The 22,262-nt window shown below is 42.7% G+C and overlaps 1 protein-coding gene across 2 annotated transcripts in view; it reads right to left on the bottom strand.

The window, feature by feature from the left end:
- The window catches only part of LOC139920940 (RNA polymerase II elongation factor ELL2-like), a 30,531-nt gene extending 21,663 nt beyond the window's left edge, over nucleotides 1-8,868 (bottom strand). For both annotated transcript variants that reach the window (XM_071911045.1, XM_071911047.1), the window contains exons 1-2: nucleotides 8,731-8,868; nucleotides 8,042-8,089 (exon numbers count right to left, since the gene is read on the bottom strand). In XM_071911045.1, coding sequence (XP_071767146.1) covers nucleotides 8,042-8,089; nucleotides 8,731-8,868 — 186 coding nt within the window. The remainder of the gene's footprint in view (nucleotides 1-8,041; nucleotides 8,090-8,730) is intronic.
- Nucleotides 8,869-22,262: the final 13,394 nt, after the last annotated feature.

Genomic DNA, 22,262 nt, shown 5'->3' with positions numbered 1-22,262 from the left:
AACAAGATACAACATGGCTCTGTATGGCTGTGGGATTTTTTAAAATCTCTATTCATTTTCTCATTATGTTTTTACTTATTCTTGATTTTTTTTTTTTTTTTATTATGGACAGCCTGCTATGGTGATCTATGATCTTCCAAAATAATTAGCAGACAAGACAGTCTAACCACTAGACTACTCTGTCACTCCGCCACCAGTTTTGCAATTTCCACCTAAGCAATACTTGCCAATGACTACTGTTAACACTGCAAAGCAAGCTGCCATTTCACAAAATATCAGCACCTAAAGTTTTGATATAATGGAATTACAACACACACAAACTGAAGACTCTTGACAGTTGGTTTCGTTTCAGATGGATGGGAGCCACTAAGATAAGCAAAACCCGATACTAAACTAAACTGGCTGAAACACTGAATGGCAGCCCTTCATGTAAGCCAACAGGACAATATGATGAGTTTTACATCATCAACATTTTATGATCCTTGTATGCTCCTTCACAAGCACATCATCATGGTGAAATACCATACTTTCTAAAAATCAACTGGAATAGAAGTGAAATGGCTGAACTGTGGCTATATAGTACAGCTCTGGGGCATGGCTCTGAAGTGAAAACACTGACCTTGAGAGTTTCAGTCTTTAAGGCTGGGAACCAAATGTGAGAAATTCAGTCTCACCCTGGGATCCAGTCTAATGGACACATCTGGCTACTGCAGTGATGTGGGGAACCACTAGAGAAAGGTTTGCAACCCAGTTTGAGTCCCACCCCATCTTTAAGAAACACTGACCTAGATCCAAAATCTTTGCCACGTCTCCACCTTGTGTCATATCCCATGTAATAAAGAGTTTACAGCTGACCCACACAAACTCCTAAGGGCAAACCATGCAATCCAGGACTACCATGAAGGCCTCCAAATCAAAGAATGGTTCACAGAAAAAAACACAGCATCTTTTCAATATATTCATAGCTTAAATTTAAATGTTTATGTTTTTTGGTATATTTTTTTTGAAGTCACAATAAAACTGCATTTTGAGAGCATCTTGCTTCCTTAATGTGAAGCATTTCCTGTTGAAACAGGATATCGAGGCAGGACAAGATGTGGGAAGGGATCACACAACAATGTAAACTAACAGAATATCAGTTAGGGAGAGAGAGGCAGTTTTATTTGATGGAAATGACGGAGGGGCCAGATTTTTCAAAAATCTCTGATAGTTTTATTGGTTGGAGTTTTTATGTAAGCCTCCTAGTACATGATGAAGTCTTCCAGGAAGTAAAAGTAATGAGATTTTGATATAAAAATACATCAAATAAATGTTTTGCCTCATTTTGTTTTGACATAAATTGTCAAATTGGTGTATGGTAGGATAGTTAGAATGAGCTAAAAAGGCGAAAAAGTCATTTTTCATTTAAGTGTGACTTTAAATGGAGAAGAAAAACCATGTGTACCGGCTCATATGTGTGGCAAGACTCTCTTAATGAGCCCCAGTTCACTCTGAACCGTCATAAATGTCTCCACACGTTTATGAGAGGGGGATGGGAAAGGGTCACTTTCCTGACTTTATCAAACGATAAAGTTGATTGAACAAAAACTGTGAGAGACTGCTGTCGGTGCACAAGGCTTATGTTTCCTGCTAGCCTGTGGTTGAATGTGGGGTCTGGGTGTAGATCTCATGCAGGCTATTGTTTCCACATCCTCTGCAGCCTGAGTAATGGCCTTCTGAAAACAGGCTGTCTTTTGTTCTGGCCTCCTCGGCTCCAGAGTGGGATGCCATGGCACTGCTTCCCCTTTCTGGGAGATAGGAGGAGAGGGAGGCGGTGCAGGACGAGGAGGAGGAGGAGGAGGAGGAGGAGGAGGGAGTGAAACCTGTCGCCGCCACCGCTGCCTTCTAACAGCAGGAGGCAAGTCACTCTGGGCTGGGCGCTAATGCAAACTCTGTGTGTGTGTGTGTGTGTATGTGCATGTGTGTGTGCGTGCATGTGAGCTAATCCAGCATGAGCACAGAGAGGCTCAACTGCAGGTCTTCTCACCAGGGTGTCATCAGCATTACTGCCACTCATAAGACGGGCGAGGGAGAAAGGCCAAACTCCAGCTATCAGCCAAACATCTCAGCCACTGACTCCGACACACAGCCGCACCCACACAGACACAGACACACACACGTAAACACAGACATACACACACACAGGCACACGCAGACAGAGACAAACACATACACACTCAGACAGACAGCTCGCCACCACCCTCATCCTTACCACACATCAGTAAACACTACTTCTCATCATCTCATCACAAACAAAGGAGCCTAAGCGTTCCCAGGGCCACAAGTTGACACATGCCATTTAAGACGAGCCCCCTCCACAAAGGGCCCTCCGACCACCAGCGTCCACAATGGAGGACAGCGATACAAAACACAATGTGTCTGTGTCTTTGGGCAAGTGACAGAGTGAGAGAGAGAGAGAGAGAGAGAGCGAGAGAGACAGAGAGAGAGAGAGAGCGCGGGGGGGGGGGGGGGGGGGGGTGCAGCGCAGAGAGCGAGAGGGACATAAAGATAGAGAAACAGAGAGAGATTCTGTCTGTGTTCACGCGTGCGTATGTGTATGTGTCTGTCTGTGTGTGTGTGTGTGTGTGTGTGTGTGAGACTGTGTGATCCCACAGTCAATCAGTCAGCGCTTCGAGCTACGCCGTGGCTCCTCTCTAGCTGAGTTCCACGTGCTGGCACAGGGTGATTAATGTGGCTGCCTTGAGTGGGAGACAGTGCATGTAATCAAGCCCCAGCCTGTAATCACCTTCCATTCCTTTTCATTTGCAATTTCACAGAGGGCCAGGCTGCTGCCAGAGCTGCGAGCTCCAGCACTGGGGAGGGGAGAGATATGGGAGGGAGGATGGGTGGATAGGAGGAGCGATGGATGGATGGATGGATGGATGGATAGATAGAAGGAAGGATGGAAGGAGAGGGGGTTGGGTGTGGAGAAGGAGGGGGGGGGGGGGGGGGGGGGGGGTGTACTGTGCCACAAGCATCCCCTGAGGTTTCCCCCTCCAATGCCAAGGACGATATGTCTCTGGCAGGTGCCTGAGGGCCAAACTGTCAACTTCGACAAATTGTGGGTCACTGTGCCTGACGCAACCCCCCCCCCACCACCACCACCACCACCACCACCACCACCACCCCGCCCCCGAGCCAAGTGGGATCTTCCGCAGAAAGCGATGTTCCCTGAGATGTAAGTCCATACCATTACACACACATATGGGGGGGCAACTCAGGGGAAACAAGCGCCCTTTCATGTCTCATTAGCTTGTGGTGGAGGGGGGGTTTCACATGAGGGAATTAGACGGGACACGTTCCTCGGCAAGCCAAGATGTGTCCCATATCTCCAAGCTGCTTAATCAGACAGAGAACGCTTTTTGCAGCGCTGCTGGATCTCGGAGGCCGCTCGTCTTCCTCTTGCTCTCAAACCTTCACTAAATAAATATGTAATCCAGTCGGGGCACAAGATTTTCATTCTTGGCTAATGTTTTTAAAAGGAAGCAGCGAGCTGTAACCACCAGTGTTTAAAACATCATAATCCCTCAACAATTTCCCCTTTGTGCTGATAAAAATGGAGGGCCCACGCTGATTAACGTGATCTGAGGGAAAACAACACCTAGCTTTATTGCTAGTGACATACAGTCTATTTACATTATACTGAAGAGATTATTTAAATGCACCCAAAGCTTATTTGAAACGTGAAAGCATGCACGTGCGCACATGTTCCTAATTACCCTACATTTTCCCATGTGTGGTTAAGTGCTTTTTAATTTCATGTATCAAAATGATTAATGCACAAATTAAGAGCATATTTGTGCATTGTTACAGATTTTGCCCATTTGGACAGCCAACCAGTTCTGACATCTAAGGTTGGGAGAATTCAGGTTCTACTGCTTTAGACGCCAGATAAAAGCCTAGATTCAAAATTTTGCACATAGTTAAATAAATTACTGGGAGCAATGGAAGAAGGGTGCAGTGTTTATTTATTATTTCACCCTCCACCGCATTAGATCCATAGCAGGGAAGCTTATATCACGGGCCCAAAAAACCCCTCAGGGCAGACCATAACACATCTGGGCCGACTGTAAGGCACTAGGCTGAAAAACTTTACTCATTTTGGGTGATCTGTGGAGGGTGACAAACATTCTGGTGGCATTCCCCCTCTCATTGTTATTCAAATCAGAGGAGACAGCAAACAATCATAGAGGGAGGGGGGGGGCACACTCCAGGGATCTGGGTATAGGCAGTCTAAACACACAGACAGACCTACACACACTCAAACACACATATACATAAACACTAAAGTGACAACAGCCTCACACACACGCGCACACACACACACACACACACATAATGGAAGGGTCCACAGGGGATCCACTCTGCTCCATCCAGGCTAAAGACTCTTGTTGCACAATGGGCAGAGGGGGCAGGACAGGAAAAAGGAGGTGGAACATGATGAATACACTCACGCATATAGGCACACACAGGTCACAGCACACACACACACACACACACACACACACACACACACACACATACAGTGACATAAAATACACCCAGACGCATACCCAGGTCATGGCATTCAAATGCATACATTTAACATGACGTACATGTATACACACACACACACACACACACACACAACATGTATATACACTCACACCCACCCATCCTCCACTAGGCTTCAGCATACAACTACAAACAATGTGCTCTCTCTCTCTTTCAAACACACACACACACACACACACACACACACACACACACACACACACACACACACACACACACACACACACACACACACAGGAAAAGTGGGCCTCCAACCTGAGAATGGGAGAGGGAAATTAGCAGGCCAGGGTTCACGTCAGCTGCCTCGCTATTACTGTAGCAAGAGTGTGCCAGCACCACACACACGTTTACGAATGTCTGAGTCAGGCAGACAGGGAAAGCTATTGCAAACTGAAGTCATGATGCCTCATGCTGTAATCAAGAGTATTATGGGCCCTGTAATTACCTCTAAACATTAATTTGGCTAATAACTCTTCTCTCAACCCCATATATAGAGCAGGGTGTGAAATTCCCAGCCAATCCCTCAGCGATCACAACGACACTAGAGGTCCAAAGATGAACCCGCTGACTGTCAGTCGCTCAAGACATACTCGCATCCCTATGTAAAAAGAATGGAGCCCAGATAAAGGCCCAGGCCTAGCTCAGGTTTGCAAATAATATGGCAGCAGTGAACTACCATGGTGTAAACATCGCAAACAATCCACATTCTCTGTAGCATTGGGGCATTCGAGTGGCTGAGTGAGGCAAGGCATACACTAAAAACCTGCAATTTCACAATGGGAATATACAATAAAATATTAAATACAAAATATTCTTTTCATGCATTTTGATCCACTCCTCCGCTGCATCAAATCTCACCAGCATGGTAAAACAGGCTACCTTATAGACAATGTAATGCAAAATCTATTTTGCATTCTCTTTTTTTTAATTGACAGTTGACATTTGTCCCCCATGCATAGACCATGGGACAAAGCCAGCCAATTTAAGTGAAATTGATCTATTATACAATGGATGGATGTGTGTCCATGTGAAAATCACATCTTGTACACTTATTTTTTACTCCTGAAAGCTTTGCTTTTGGCAGACATGAGGTTTTAGCAGGACACATACATTGTGCTTCACAGCTAAGCAACTTTTGTGCTGCAATCTAAAATATTCTGTGGCATGTTTAGTTTCTCTGATAATCTGGACTGAATCTAAGTATCAAGTTTTATGGCTAACCAACTACTTTACTGCCCTAGTCACAAACTCTCCATCTCTCCCCTCTGCTTTAGGCTCCTAGTCTCAAAGTCCTGAAGCTGTGGATTAGATTTGCAGCTTTTCTCAAATTCAGGGCCAGACAGGTTCCATGGGATGTTTTTGAGCAGGCTGGTCCCCGACCTAATTATCTGGTATGGAAAGGAGTTAGAAATGCCCCGTGTCTCCAAAGGGGCCTTATAGTTGCAGTTGGGATCTACAGAGCCAGGGAAAATGGCAGCTGACCCAGTGCCCCCGCACCTCCAACCCCCACACCAGAGCAGAAAAACTGCTTCTCAAGCGGACAATCCTGGGGTATCGTGACAGTTTGGGCTGGAGCCAGCTCTCACAGTGTTTACGGGAACTTCCTGGGCTGATTAGAAAGTCCCACCCCCGAGAAAATAATAATGGAAGAACAGGAAGTAGAGAGGAATTTGACTGCCCCCAACCTCCCGGAAAAAACCCAAAACGATTTGCTGGAAAAAATCTTGATTGAAAAAATCTTGAAAAAAAAAGTGATTTCCCTGATTCAACACCCTCTAATCTAAAAACACGAATCTTTTAACATGATGTGTCTACCTCAAATTCAGACAAGGTACAAGATGGCTGTAGCTGTGAGTGGGGGCGGGGGGGGTGGGTGGGGGTGGGGGGGGGATGGGTACAGGTGGTACTATGGCCCAGAAAAAATATGGAGCATAAATCTTTGGCAAGGTTGTGGCACACAAAAAGGCCAGCATACAGGCCAGTATACTCAGTTATCCCATTAGTCCATTTTTCACTATCTACTTTCTAGTGAAAACAGGCCATTAGTAAGTTTATTCAATGTTATTCCATTAGAAAAGCTGAATAATGGTAATAATGCATTTCGGTATTACATTTTAATAACTACTGCAGGGACTGTATTGCTCCAGGGAACAATTTTAGGCTGCGTGGAGACAGCGGTCCTTTTAGTAGCACACATTTTGAAATCCACTGATGGAAATTTTCTTGCACCTTAGCTACTATCCAAAGTATAGGCCTTTTCTTTTGGGTTATGATAATGATGATAGTTAACATAAAAAGCACAGGGCTGACACACTTTCCTTGCTTCCTACCTCTGGCTGTCACCCAGAAAGGCCACACCTGTCTTCACTCACACACACACAGTCCACCGCCACCAACACTGTAGGGTTTAATCCGATCTCTTAACGACACCAGTCCTCTCACAAACCTCACCACTGCTCAGCTCATTGTCAAGACAGGAGGGGGGTTGCTGTTCCCAACCAGCTCATGCAATTAGCATGTATATTGGATGAAAAGTGAAATAATCCCAAGGGATATTGGCATTCCTGGTTTTAGACCACGACGATCAAGTTCAGGCTATATAGATTATGGTTCCACTTCATGAGCCCAAGCATAATGTTAATGCATTACTGGCTCATACACACACACATATATTATACAGTAGGTGGACAAGGCTACTCTGTATCATTGGTGGCTCCTTATTTGACTCATGAGAACTCTTCTCATCGCTGTGCTAGTAGCAAATGACATGGCTCTGGCTCTGTCAGTGTGTGTGTGTGTGTGTGTGTGTGTGTGTCCCCCTCCCCTCTTCCCAGCAATGCTCAGTGACTTAACAAAGCCTCTCCACAGTCACCAGCCTGACCCAGTAACCTGCATGGCTCCTATCTGCTGGAGACAACCAGCTATAAGCTCCCATCCAAAAGCTCTGAAGACTCCCACTGCTCCAGCAAGATGGGCAACACGAGTAAATAGCAATGGGTGATTAGGTTTTAGAGGTGAACGAATTTAGAAGAATTTTAAGTTTATTTAGAATTTATAAGAGCAAGATGAAGGCAACTGAAATTTGATTTGACAAAACTTCAAGGATCTCCATGGGGAAACTGGATGGCATCTCCCATGTTAGTTTAAATTCTGAAGGAAACATATAATGTGATGTTACCTTCTTAATTTAACAAAAGCAATGCTTTACCACCCCATAATGCTTCTTCATCCATTTGAACAAATCAACCAAAGCCTAGTGGACTGCCAGGCTACATGCATAAATACCACTTGGTTTGTCAACAAATAACAGGTTTGAAAAACTGATTAAGCCATTTGCAGATTTAGCTGGTTATATTTTATTGTTGCATTGTGTCTTCAACAGAATAATAAAGCTAATGTGTCAAACCTAGCACAGCATTGTGGAAATAATAATAAACCCCAAGCTTACCCCTTGGTTTCCTTTGAAACAAATAGAGGGTTGACTTGGTAAGGATCCCTGAGGTGAGAGAGAGAGAAACACAGAGGGACATTTGTTGTAGCACAGTTGCACATATCCAGAGAGCACATTTATCTAAAACTAGCCTAATAAACATAATAAATAATTTTTAATCAATAGTGACGTTAGAGTTACAGAATTATAGAGTATAGTATAGTATAGTATAGTATAGTATAGTATAGAGAGTTAGACTTTAAACCAGTGCGAATCTTGAAGAGACACAAGAGAGACGCAAAATGTTTAACTTGCCAGCAAGATAACTAGAGAAACGGGTGCAGTGTTTCTGTTTTACTTTGAAGCACAAGGAAGATTTCCTAACAAACAGCTGACTGGCTTGTCTTTCCCGACAATCACAGGGTTGAGCCCTGGTATGCAACAATGTAGCCAATTGATTTGGGGTTAGCGTAGTGAACTGTCGCTGTGGCAAACTTGTTTGAGCGAGTCCCATCGACTTGCCCACTACACAAGACAGACTGCACGCTGCGATGAAGTACAAAAATGCAGAACACGCTTAATGAACTAACAGCACAATAATTTAACACAGTGCCGCGGTGGAGAAATTTACAAAAATCAGGCGACAACTTTGACAAGTAAATGAGTGGTAATTTCAACCACACATAAATATTAAGAGGACATGGTACCTTGAGATTCTGGAAGGCTTCCAAAGCTCTGATAGCTGTGTCGGTGAGCTTGACGTGGTAAAGCGTCTTGTTTGGGGTGTTTTTATTAATTTTTCCACAGGAGAGCCCATAGTGGTGCTCCTGCCTCAGCGAAGCCATCGCTGGCTTTTCTCTTCTCTACAATTAAAGCTGCTTTCCTCTCAGCTCAACACTCTCATTGATACGTCACGGTGGGCGGGGCTACACTGAGTGACAAGTACGTCAGAGGAGGCACGGCGTGCACTGGGTAGACAAGCAGTCGTGACTATAAAGCACTTTAAAATTCCTATAATAGTCCTATATAGACCTATAGTGTGTCTATAGAAATTAGTAGTATGCTTATAGTGACCTTACCATATTTCATGGATATTTTTAAATCTCCTATGCTATAAAAGCCCATATATATTCCCATAATATTCCTATAGGGATGTATAGTGTCTGTGGTACTCAATAGTGAGATTATGGTGACCAGATCATACTTTAAGATCTTTTTAAATCTTCTATGATATCACAAATATTCCTATAAGGATTCATAGTTTTGCTCTGATATCTATATAGTATCCTTCTAAAATGTATTAGGCTATAGGATTACTTGAGGTCTTGTAGTAGTAGCTCACTGATGTCTAAGTAAAATGAAGACAGAGTCTTTAAGGAAAAAACATAAATTAATATTTTCTTGAAAATATAACTGATTTGTGTTTCTAATGGTGGTCATTTCAGTGGATTGGAAATTCGTCCTGCGTCTGACAGCTGACTTCCAAATGTTCTGCCAATATTCCTGCAAACAGCTTTTAAAAGAACGCATTGACTGCTGCTAAAAAACGTCCGTTAGATTCAGTGTAGAGTGTGTCTTCAGTCAGCTGATCACATTCTCTCCAAGCTCAGAAATTACCTTCTGCATTTCACATGAAACCACAGGCAGACAATACACATTCACAGAAATACACACACACACACAAGCACACTTTTTGAATACTCATTGTTGAGTGAATAAATCAGCATGTCCCTCTCAACACAGCCTTTAGTCTTTGTATATCATGCCAATGTATCAGTTTTACTTATTAATCATCTGATGAAAACAGCCTGGAAAGCTACACGAGGAACAAAATGGCAATGGCAAAAAAAAACAGAATGTGGGTCAGTTTGCAAGCAGTAATCCTTGACGGCAAAGATGCTTATCCCGAGGGTTAATGGGCTTAGTTACCGTCTTTTTTGACAGTCTGTCCAACTTTCCTTTCCTTTGCTCTTGGATGACGCCCAACAGTGAAAGGGAAATCCTTCTCCAAGAACAGGAGTAGCTAAAACTGATGGCAAACCAAATCTCACTTCTTGGTAGGCCTGTCAGTTTCTGTTACGCACACACCGAACTTCCCAGTGTGTTTCTGAGAGTCACACACTGTACCGAGAGATAGCAAATCTAAACAACTTAAGTGTTTGCATAACTCTGTGAGAAAAAGCACCGCTGAGGGTGGAGGTTGGCAAAGCAGATGAGTCTGACAAGTAAGCCTATTTAGTTAAATTGCTAAGCTACTCCCTGAATGAAAGTACATGGGTGGGGGTGGGGGGGTTACTGGAGGGTAAGAAAGAGCAGGTGGTGCTGAATCTTCACACGTCATGCTTCAGTTCCATGAATCTGAGACTCTGAGAGGCCTGTGTTTCTCCCAGTCAGCATTCATGTTGCAATTCTCTACAATTCTCCTATACCTTATCAAATTAATTTGCAAATCCAAGTCCATGAGAAAAGCAGCCCTTTCCCCCACTCCTATAAATGTGTATTTGTCCTTTCCTCCAGGTTTGAGTCCCTCGTCCAACAACCAGGCAGTGGGAGATTAACACATTCCCTCCCCCTCCTCTTCTTTACCTGGCTCGCCTGTCTCATCCACTCATTGTCTGTGGTTTGCCATCTGCTGCAGGGGAAGCCACTAATGCACACCGACCCCTGGGGATGACGCTTCACACCTGAGGTCAATGACTCCCAGGACACCTGCAACTGGTGTGAAGTAGAGCCACTGAGCAAGTGAGGTTGATCAGGTTGTACCACGGTCCCCATGTTTCCCTTCTCTAGAGCTACAGGCAGAGTGGGTTGGAAATACATAATGATGTCCATGGTGAGATGCCAAGCCGCCTAAACATTAAATGATATAGAATGGATTGCAGCCTCAGAATATGGAGATAATATTATTGTCGATGAAAAATGCTGTGGCCAAACTCTGACTATGTATGGCTCTGGTGTGAGACAGGAGAGAGCAGACGTGAAAAAAGGGGAAACTTCCAGGGACATAATATCAGCAATATGTATGCATATGTGGTATGAATGTAAATAGCATGAGGGAATACCCTTGTGAAGAAATGGTATATTGAAACCACAAATTTTGTACTCAGTATACTAAGGCTCCACTTATGCCATGTAATAGTACAGCTAAGGTTGTGCTAAATATACCTAGATATACTACTTTGGGACACATTTAATATGGGAATCAATAAGGTATAATGGCTTTTTTTATTTATTTTTATTTTTTTTTACCAGGATTCACATATCAGTGTACTTCATGAAAAGAGTAAGTGTCCCTAATATTTTGTACATGTGTACAGACCTCAAAATCTCTCTGTCTGCACCCAACACATGCACACACACACACACACACACCCCCACAGACACACACACACACAAACACACACACGCACACAGCGTACTGTTCAGTTAATATGCGTTTCATTGTGAAATCCAAGAAGATATTTCCACAAAGACAGTGCAAATGACTCAAAGGCTGAGGCTTAGAAAGGGTGTGTGATCAAAGTCCAATCCCCAAGACACATATGCACATTCACACTCCAACACACACACACACACACACACACACACACACACACACACACACACACACACACACACACACTGTTATTTCAGCTGGCAGGGATCTGGCAGTGAGAAGGCACTTTTGAATTTGGGAAAGGTATCGTGTTAGACAGACTAACGCCTTTCTAGTGAGACTAACGCCTTGCCTTGTGTCAAACACAGCAGCACTTTTAGGTTAGTTATTCACAGGCCCAAAAACTCAGACTTTTGGAGGTTTTCCAGCACAGATTTGATCTTCCTTAAATATGACTATATGAATATGAATATATCTAAACACAATAATACATGGTTCCCTATTCAGACAGTAATGAAAAGATCCTATGCAGCATATCCCACAGAGGTTACACTCTGTGGTTGCACTCTTTCTGCAAATTCTTACAGAAACAGAAAATCTTAATTTTCTGTAAGAATTTGCACTTGTAAGAATCATTGTGTTTAGTTGTGTAACATGAGGACCAACAGATAGCAAGGCCCAGAAAACATAGAAAACATAAAGAGAGAAAATATTTTGTTGTTGCTGTTACTCAAAAGTGCAGTACTGTACCATATTTGATAGCAAGTAATAGATGATGTCTCTCATACACGCTAAGCAATATATTTGAAAATCATGAACAACGCTATCATTGTAGTAGCTTAAATTCTTATTTAACCATGTTTGAATAATTTTTATGTAAGCATAAAAAGACCGAATATACCTCACTAGAATAATTGAGTATAAAATCAATTTGTATCCTTCTAACCTTCTGAGCAACCAAATAATTCAAACCTATATAGGACTAATTCATTTTAATGACCTCTTAAAAATCAAGATGTAAGTGAGGTTGCAAAAAACAACCTCCAGACAATATCAATGACTCACTTAACACGCTCTTTCCTTAAATCACACTGCAATTCAAACACACTGTTGAGTGCTAATGACAATGTACTTTCTCTCAGGAGCCATTTGTTCTCCCTGGTTAGGAAGGAAGTGCTGTGAGAACATTGAGAGAGTAGATGCCGGCTGAGCTGTAATAGCGATTAATTAATTGACTTTTCCCAACAGCATGTGTGATGTTGTGCAAATGAATATGATCTCCACAGACCAAATCATGTCATTATGCTGTCTGGTACTTACAAAGAAGGACAAAGGCGTCCCAGTGGCTCAGCTGGCGAAGGTGCATACCATGTGCTCATGATGCTGTGGGTTGGAATGACTCATAACCTTCTAATAAAGCAGAGACACCCTGAAAATTAACCTTAAAGATCGACTGAGCATCCTCAAAACTAATTTGAGCACACCTATCTCTTTCATATTAGACATAGAGAAGGCCCACTTATCAGCCTTGTTGTTGCTGATTGAAATTGTGTGGTGGGATCACAGTATACCCAGACTCTGATTACTGGACGTACACCTCTTCAACTACCACTCAGAACTCGGATAAATAGTACTGGCACTTTCTGTTAGTGCATTTGTTGTATATATTGAGTATGAAATGTCATGTTTGATGCCTTAGAAGAATGATTTTTAGGATTGGTTTTCAAAATACAAATAAGTAAGGGTAACTACTAGTCTGAGAATAGCCAATGGCGGTGGTTGACCCTTCATGACCCTCTGCAGAGCTGTGTGTCAAATGTGAAAACAATCTGCCCAAAGGGAAATGTTGCTTTCAGATTGCGGCAAAAATCATAAATCAAGGCTGTTCTTATAGATTTTCTCTGAGCATGATAATGAAAAATGATCTGACAACTGTACTGGATGCCAAATTGTAGTGTGGTTTTTGTATGAGTGTACCCAAAGAGCGGAAATCAGCCTATACAAGGAATCATTCCTATATTTGTTGTTGCAACATTTGTTTTATGTTGTATTGCAACATACAACATTGTTGCATATGTTGCATTGTATGTTGTAACATATGTTGTATGTTGTAACATATGTAACATTGTAACATATGTTGCATTGTATGTTGCATTGCAATGTTGCATTGCAACAATGCAACATTTCATTGTTGCATTGAGAAAGATACAGCCTAGCCTTCTGTGTTTCAAAAGATGGCCAAGTGGAGGAATGTGAAGGCTGTGTGTTACTTCCAAGGCATGCTGGCAGTGGACAGGCCCAAGCCTCCTCCATCTCATACTCTGGAGCCCACTGAGCCTCCTGCAGCGAGCCAACGAGCCTCTCCGTACGTGCTTCCCTCCAAACTAAGAATCAAGTTATCCAGTAACATTTGTTGTAGTATTGTGACCCAAAATGAGTCGCGGGACTTTATCTGGGTGAGTTTAAGCTTAACAAAATTAGCATTATGTTTTCACCAACCTGGGTCCAAGGACGGAGACTAAATTTCTGGGGCCCAGTCCAAAAAAGACTCAAAGACTCTGTCACACTACCATATAAGATAAGATGCAATCAAAACAATCTTCCAGATGATTGTACATTCTGTACATTGAATAGGTACTGAGAAGTATCGTGCTGTAGCTCAATCTAACAACCTCTTTTCTCCAAAAAAATTGAAAAAATAAAAGAAAACATCTGGACTAAGCAATGTTTAGCTCAATAAAAGCAGGCTTATTCAGCAATGTCTACAGATTATGCACAGATCTGAGATTCTCAAGTTTGTTTTCACTGTCTTTAAAGTGAAGGTGGGTGCAAACCTTTCCCACAAAGCAGCACAATCAGACTTCAGAATCAGCTTTTCATCCCCTCTGTGTGTGTGTGTGTGTGTGCGTGTGTGTGCGTGTGTGTGTGTGTGTGCGTGTGTGTGTGGGACACACAACTCCACGCCCATTGCTAAGCAGACCCAGGTGTTTGGTGTTTTATTGAGATCACAGGCCTTTTCACCCAGCATTTTTACAGTGACCGTACAGGTGTGACTGATCATTTCAAGCATGAAATGAAACAGTAGTCAAAGACAAGTTGGTCTGTGTTGTGCTGACCTGGAAAGTCTCCCTCATAACATCAGTAGGCTGCAGAAACCTTGTGTGTCCACACAGTTAACATTTTAAACATTTAGAAAGAAAAATGGCTGATTCTCCCCTTCTGTTGTTGACATTTGACAAGGCATTATTAATTGTTTGGCTTCGACCCATGGTCATGAAACAGATATTACATATCTATCTATCTATCTATCTATCTATCTATCTGTCTGTCTGTCTATCTGTCTATTTGTCTTACGCCTTCCTTCACCCACATATCCCCTCTTTTTTTCTTCTTTCCTTTTTTCATACATTATGCAAACTAAATAACAGGGTTTGCAAGCGCTCCAGGAGCGAATGCCAACTAACTAATAGAACTGTCTGCTCACAACAAAATCTCAATGGCGGCGAGACGGTTATGTCTGTGTTTTTATATTACAATTGGCATAAGTGGATGATTTTTGGTTTAAATATCAGTCTGGTCTGGCGTAACCAGCGAACTGCCACCACACAAACAGACAACAATGAATGGCGCCTGCCACTGGAACAGGATTGGATAATTGGGAGCAGGAGCAGATTTCCCATAACCGCAGGGACACAGTGACAAAGCGATCCAATAAAAGTCAGACACCAGACTACTGAGGCATTTATACCAAGGGGCCAGGATGGGGCCGTGTCTTTGAAGCCAAGTTTAGACAGAGCAGGGTAATGTAGCAGGGGCCAGACCCAACACACAATACTGCAAATCTAAAAACACAAATTAGCGAGTTAATTACCTTGGCTGTAATTTTTTTAATTCAGCTGTAATACATAGATTTGGGGTTTGAACAATCTAATTGCTCATAATTCACTGCTGTATCTTGGACTGAGCCAGGATGAAGTCTCATATTTACACATTACTTCTGATTGGCAGAACTGGCTGTTTGACTTGACTTGCATACCTAAAATGCCATGTATGTGGCCAGAACAGGCTGCTGTAAAACTGCTGCAAGAACATGGAAGTCATGAAAACTGACATCAGGCTGTGCTGCAGGAACGAACACCACAGCTGCATCTATTTCTTATCTATATCAGTAATTTATTCTCTATGTTGTTCAAGGATAAGGCAGAGATGAGTCTTCCCAGTCATTATCGACCTTACACCACTATGAATACAGAGGTCAACAGCTCATATTTTATCACTGCATCTTTTGATTCCATGGCCATGGCTGTCAATATGTGAAACATCTGAATAATAAGCAGACGAGCCTTCTGGTCGGCTGACACATTGCTGTGTCTTCAAGGAGAAAAATAGATCCGTGTTGCTGTCTTTTTGTGTGTGTGGCCACCGCATGAGTCTGTCGTTGCCTTTGAAGCTTGGAATAAGAAAAGACAGTCGCCTTGTCAAGAGCTGTATCATGACCATGGAATCACACTTGAATGTGAAAGGATTGAGAAGCAACAAAAGAGTTGCACAATGTCCTATCTCACTGTTTAATACTACTCATCTATTGCCTGTTTTGGTCCCTCTGGGGATTAGCTGGACGATTTGAACTATCTCATCCAGAGCTTTGTGGGGGGTGGGGTGGGGGTGGGGTGGGGGTGGGGGGGTGGGGGGGAGTACAGTCACCCAGCCAGCTCGTTTCCCCGGCAGCTCTTCAGGGTCTGGATGACTCACACAGGCCACAGACGTCATGTTTTTCAGGGCAGGTGCCTTCGTATTACCAGAGTTGCACAACACTCAGGTTCCCAAAGAGGAGAGAGGGAGAGAGAGAGAGAAAGAGAGAGAGAGAGAGAGAGAGAGAGAGATGCAGAGAGAGAAATAGAGTGACAGAGAGATAGAGAGAGAGAGATGAGAGGGAGGGAGAGACAGACAGAAAGAGAGGAGAGAGAAGCAGAGAGACACAGATAGAAAGAGAAAAAGAAAAGAAGAAGACAGACATATTTGAGAATGTAATCATGCCAGGTGATGCATAGTGGAGAGAAATCTCAGCTCTTTCTAAATTTCATTAAATGTCTCTTTCTAGCTTTTGGTGGCGGTTTAATATACCACTGTTTTTCAAATGATTAATCACATGCAGCTTCAATTCCTTCTCTCACACTTCTGAACATGGACTCTGGTGATTGTGGAAGAAAGACTCGACTGTATGATCTGATTGAGTTATGTCAGTCTAATTGAGTTACGTTTCCAAGTCATTTACCATCGTAGGGTATTCTGGCTGAACAATGTCACCTTGGGAAAATGTTGTGTAGCAGGTAGGTATGGCCTACCAGCCGCCAAAAATCACCGGCCCTTCAATGGTGACCAGAAGGACCGGCTGGGAAAACACTGGTGAGGAAAGTGAATGAGTAATGCTCTCCCCTCCCTCAATAACTACCATTGAGCAAGACATACCTTCAGCTTCTCCAGTGGAGCTGCTCAGTGGCCACCAGTAGAAGACTGTGGCTGCACTGGGCAGCTTCCAGTGTGAATGTGTGTAACTGTATGCATGTGAAGCAGGACAGTGGTGGAAAAGAGCAAGCGTGCTCAGTCAACCTTCCCTGGATAATTTAAGGTAAAAAAAAAACATAGTACCCACAGAAGCAACCATTATTCACTGGACTAACCAGCTTAGCAAAACTCTACACATGGAACGTTCAATAGCCAAAATACACAGTAGACCAGAACATTAGATTCATAAACGCAATTCATTGGGAAAATAAGAGATGTGTATAAATTTGTCTTTTTCCTTTGGGGTTGTGTAGGAGGTCATTTGGCTTTTTAAGTGGAAGGATGAAGGGTTACAATTTTTCATGTCATTGCATTTCTGTTATTGTATTTAAAAATATGAGAACATTTTAAAGGCAATGGATGACACAACACAAAATAAATAAATTGCCCCCTTTCATCTATGAGCTAATTGTACAATGTTGAGCACAAGCTTGTCAATGTTTCTAGAAGGATGACACTAAAATTAGCATCCCAGATGTGGGAGTCTCCTCCATGGCAACTTGGCTTTACCAGGCCTTAATTAGCCGAGGAGCAGGGCACAAGGGACCCCTTGCCCATCTACAGACAGGGCCTCTGGGACGGGAGGAGAGGAGAGGAGAGGAGAGGAGAGGAAAGGGGGGGGGGGGGGGCAGAGTGACTGTACAGTAAAGCAGACTGGCTCTGTACAGTAAAGCCCATTATTGTTGGTCCAAAGTGCAACAAATATCCGCAGTGCCTTTTCCCTGGGCTGACACGCCGTGACAAATATTATGATGGGTGGAGTTAGACGCAGTGTGCTGCTTCAGTCTTCCCAAGAGTCTTTTGCTGTATAAGTGTGCGTCATACTGAATGTTTAACACAGTCTGTACCGTATGGGTACTGAACATTATTTCAAATTTACATTGTTACTTTGTTGTACTTTATAATGACACGTTCATTTTTACATATCTTTTGATTCCTATAAAGCAGTTGTCAGACATGACAATGCTAATAGCATATCAAGGCCAAGGTTTTTAGGTGTTAAAGGACTACACGACTGTTTGGGAGTTTGTTCCATTGGTCACCTTACCCAGTATGTGACAAGAGGATTGGCACCAAAATCATCTCTGTGATCATCTCAGTAGATAGCTCTGTCTGGAGCGCAAGCTAACGCTTAGCATACAGCATGTTAAGTAATCGTAGGTGACTAGCATTATTCTACAAGTGTAAAAATGAGAAGTTGTAGCTGCTTTAGGGCTGGATGGTTTGTTCATTTTAATGACACGCCTTAACCTGCCAGGCTTGTTCAGGGGAGTGGTAAAGACAAAAAAGAATGTAGCTACAATGTGATTCGTAATGGATTTGACTAATGATATGTTTGTTTTCAGAAGTTATGAATCTGCAGGCCACAAAATAAAAACCAATACTACTTTGTACTACTAAAAGGTTTATGTTCATACTTTGGATAATACTAATCGCCCACAGTAACATACTGCATGCTAAAGTGTTAGCATGTGCACCAGACAGAGCTATGTATTGGAGATACAGAGATGATTTTTTTTGTGCCAATCCTCTCGTCACATATTGGATCCTCTCATCACATACTGCGTAAGGCGACCAGTAGGCCAAACTCCCAAAAAGTCAGTGCATAGTCCTTTAACCCTCCAGTGGTATTTCCCTGCAATTAACATACCGTCTCCTGTAACCACCATTCAAACTTGTCCAGGCTGAAAAAGTACAGGCTGCAGACTAGCGGGCAAGAGAAATTTCCATCCCTGAACATATCACACAACTTTGCATCAAAATACAATCTAAGTGGACAACGGTTTGGAAGAACGCTCAATTTGAAACACTTAACAAGATACTCTGCCAAAGCTCAGTCAACCCATATAATTTATTGGCTCAAAAATCTTCATTTCAAGCTTCACTTCGCAGTCTGTTCCATTCATGTTTTTCTGTACTGTACATTACACAGTTGATTATGTCTGCTTATATGTGGTATGTGCTGTATGTGAGTTACAGTCTGTCATGTCCACTATGTGTTGCATGTGCTGAATCTCACTTTGTCGCGTAAGAATTTATTGTGAAGGACACCAGTGAATTCAGTTGAATCACATGCAACGTCACATGCATACAGGTCGTGTTTTCAGCGAGTCTGCACTGCACGTGTCTCTTAGTTATTACACAGGTGGAATAATTCTCCATACTTTGCATGCACAGTAAGGAACCTGTCAGTCGGTTCGTCTGTTGCTTGAACCAACCCAGATGAGTCAGCCAGGAGACAACGGTGAGCTCACCCACAGCAGGAAGACAGAGAGGGAGAGAGAGAGAGAGAGAGAGAGAGAGAGAGAGAGAGAGAGAGAGAGAGAGAGAGAGAGACAGACAGAAACAGAGAGAACGAGCATGTGCATGTGTGTGGGAAATGTAAACAATTATATCTACAAAAACAGAGGAAGACACAATCCATATTTTGAAAGTTAGAGATACATTACTTCAGAGAGACGGGAAGAAAAAAGGCGAGAAATGGAGAAGTGGAGAAAAATGGACAAAGTTAGAAAGATAGACAGAAAAAAATGGTCAGAGAGAGAGAGAGAGAGAGAGAGAGAGAGAGAGAGAGAGAAAGACAGAGGTGGACAAAGTGAAAAACAGCGAGAGAGATGCACATAGAGAGATAATGGACAGAAAGGATTGATCACAGATGTTGAATGATAATATCTGCCAAATCATGTACCGTAGAAATTGAAATGGAAGGTTGACGTCACCCATGGAGCCTCTGTGTGTGTGTGTGTGTGTGTGTGTGTGCAGCAGTGTGTGGATCTGTGTTTACTTCTGTTGCGATTATCCTGTTTCCAAAATGAATGTGATGTTGAACCAGCCAGCCCTTGTCAGAGGGGCTTTGTAGGATCCAGTACATCATCTGCTGTTATCTATTCATCCCTAAATACTGGACATCATGCATTAGCTGGGAGATGGCTGTTACCTTGGCAACCACTCGCATACACGCATGGACATTGTCATAAGTTTATTTCATTATCGTATTGAGACCAGTCTTGACGTAGCCCCCTTGTTTTTTGGTCAGCATATTCACAGTCTGGGCAAGGAAGTGCATAAAATAGCATTATGGGTAATATATTTGCCTGTATGTTCTTTTTAGTCAAATGCTTCCAATGTAATACAGATTCCAGAATCACATAATGCAGAGTAATAAGGTTGAGGGATTTTTTCAGTCAGCCTGTTGCATTTCCAGTTGATTTAGTGTACTCTTTCAGTGTGTGGTGTTAAAAGCAGGTTATACAATGGACATAAAATGGATGATATGGTCTTCAGGACAAACGCAAGAGAATACAGCGTGTACGTCTGGTATAAATGTAGAAAAACAAGCCCATCATTTTCTGCTTGGATGACTGCTATTGTTCCGTCCCATGTGAAAGAACATTTCAATTACCCCGAATCAGAGACAGCGCCTTCAGGTTGTCACATTGTAGCTGCACGAAAGGGCAAGGTAGCTGTGTAAAATCTGAAGTTACACGAGGCAAGCCAATTTGTGACTCAGCATGTCAAATTGGATTTGCTATTTTTTTCCTGATAGTTTCACGTTATATGGATTTATAGACCTATGGATGTACTCAGCGACTTCTGCTTGATCGATTGAGTAACTGAATAATTCACTGTTTTCACTCCAATCTGTGGCCATTTTGCATTCCTCCCAACAACTATATTTTTGTGATACTATTGATCCCCAAAGAAGAAAATCTTTTTCACTTGACCACTTCCAGAGTGAAATCAAACTACAGGGTCAGCCCAGGGGTAAATTGGGATTTGGTTCAAAAACCGATGTTATCAAGTCTGAAATTACTACTAAGGTATATGATTTGGACTCAGAAATACATGGTAGATGGTCATTTACAGCACAGAAGCACATATATATTTTTCATAATCAACCTACCAATGTCTTTACTGTTGTGTTGTTCATACATACATGTGCACTGATGATTAGATGAGTAGTATTTATTAATATAATCCATGTGTGACGCGCAATATCTTAGACACCACTGATCCGATTTTCACAAAACTTGGGGAAATGATGCATCTCACCGCTGCGTTCCAGCATTCAGAATTACACTGATTGACCAAAGAGGGAACTACAATTACAGCTCAAAACAAGGTTACATATTTGTTTGATTGGTCCAGATGGGGACTTCATCATTTGTGTTTACTGTTGGCTGGTATCTAGTTGTAATTTCTAGCTCTTCCAGCCCATATGTGTTGTCAAAGCCTGCACTACCTTTCCTGTCACTCTCACTCTGTAGTAAATCAGAAATGTGCAAAATATATGAATCACTTTTAATTTGTCACCAGTAAGTCACCTTTCTTTTCATATCTGAAGACCATCTTTTGCTTTTTGTTGGAACCTTTTTTCACATGTATTTTCCGCATTTTTGCTGTTCCTACGCACCTGGACTAACGTTTAGCATACCTTAAGTCAAGAGCGAAAACTTCCTCTGTACTTTCAATAAAGCAGACCTTCCACCATAATAATTCAGAGAAAGAGAGTTACATCCATAGTCCCGTCAGTGAAATACAACCCAGCCTAATCTCCAGCCCTGCTGGACTGTGCTTAGTGTTTCCATGGCACAGGGTCAACCGGTCCAACATCTGCACTACAGGAGAGATCACCTTGACGCTCACGTGCCTTCCTTTGTCCCCAAATCACTTTTGATCCAATAGACCGGTTCCCCTCAGGCACACCGGCGGGACCCCTGATAAAAGGTGAAACAATGGCTTCCTAAGCAGGTGGGATGGGAGTGGAAATACTAAAGACGGGTGGGAGAGGGTCCTTTTGTTTGCCCTCCATCACCTCAAAACAAAACAATCCAGAGTATCCTCCTCCCCCCAGGTATATACAGGCAAGTGACAGGTGTGCTAGAAACCCCTGAACTTTAATGCTGCTTTCTCGTTCTAGCATGCCAAAGGTTGATTGTATACATGAATAGTTCATGTGATTCCCTTCACTGAAATTAATAGTTTCAGTTATGTCTGGAAAGGAAAGGAACTGGTTATGTAAAAGTTACAGGATCAATACCAAGGAATGTAGGGAGGCTCAAGGTATTCTTCGCTGGGATCTCAAATAACTCGTTGAGCACAGCCCATGCACCCGCACACACTGGCCTATCTCGACCCTCTCCCAAAGAATTCCTCTCATTTCGGGAGTGAAGACAACAGAAAACCCTCACAACCTACAAACACGCCTTAATTCATGCAACACCAGAACACATTAACCCATTTTAATGTTCTTGTCTACAGTGAGAGCTGCGTCTATATTGTTCAAAGTTTTATGCC

Source organism: Centroberyx gerrardi, chromosome 1 (genome assembly GCF_048128805.1).
Source record: "Centroberyx gerrardi isolate f3 chromosome 1, fCenGer3.hap1.cur.20231027, whole genome shotgun sequence".
Lineage (NCBI taxonomy): Eukaryota > Metazoa > Chordata > Actinopteri > Beryciformes > Berycidae > Centroberyx > Centroberyx gerrardi.
This window is presented reverse-complemented; position numbering and strand designations above follow the sequence as displayed.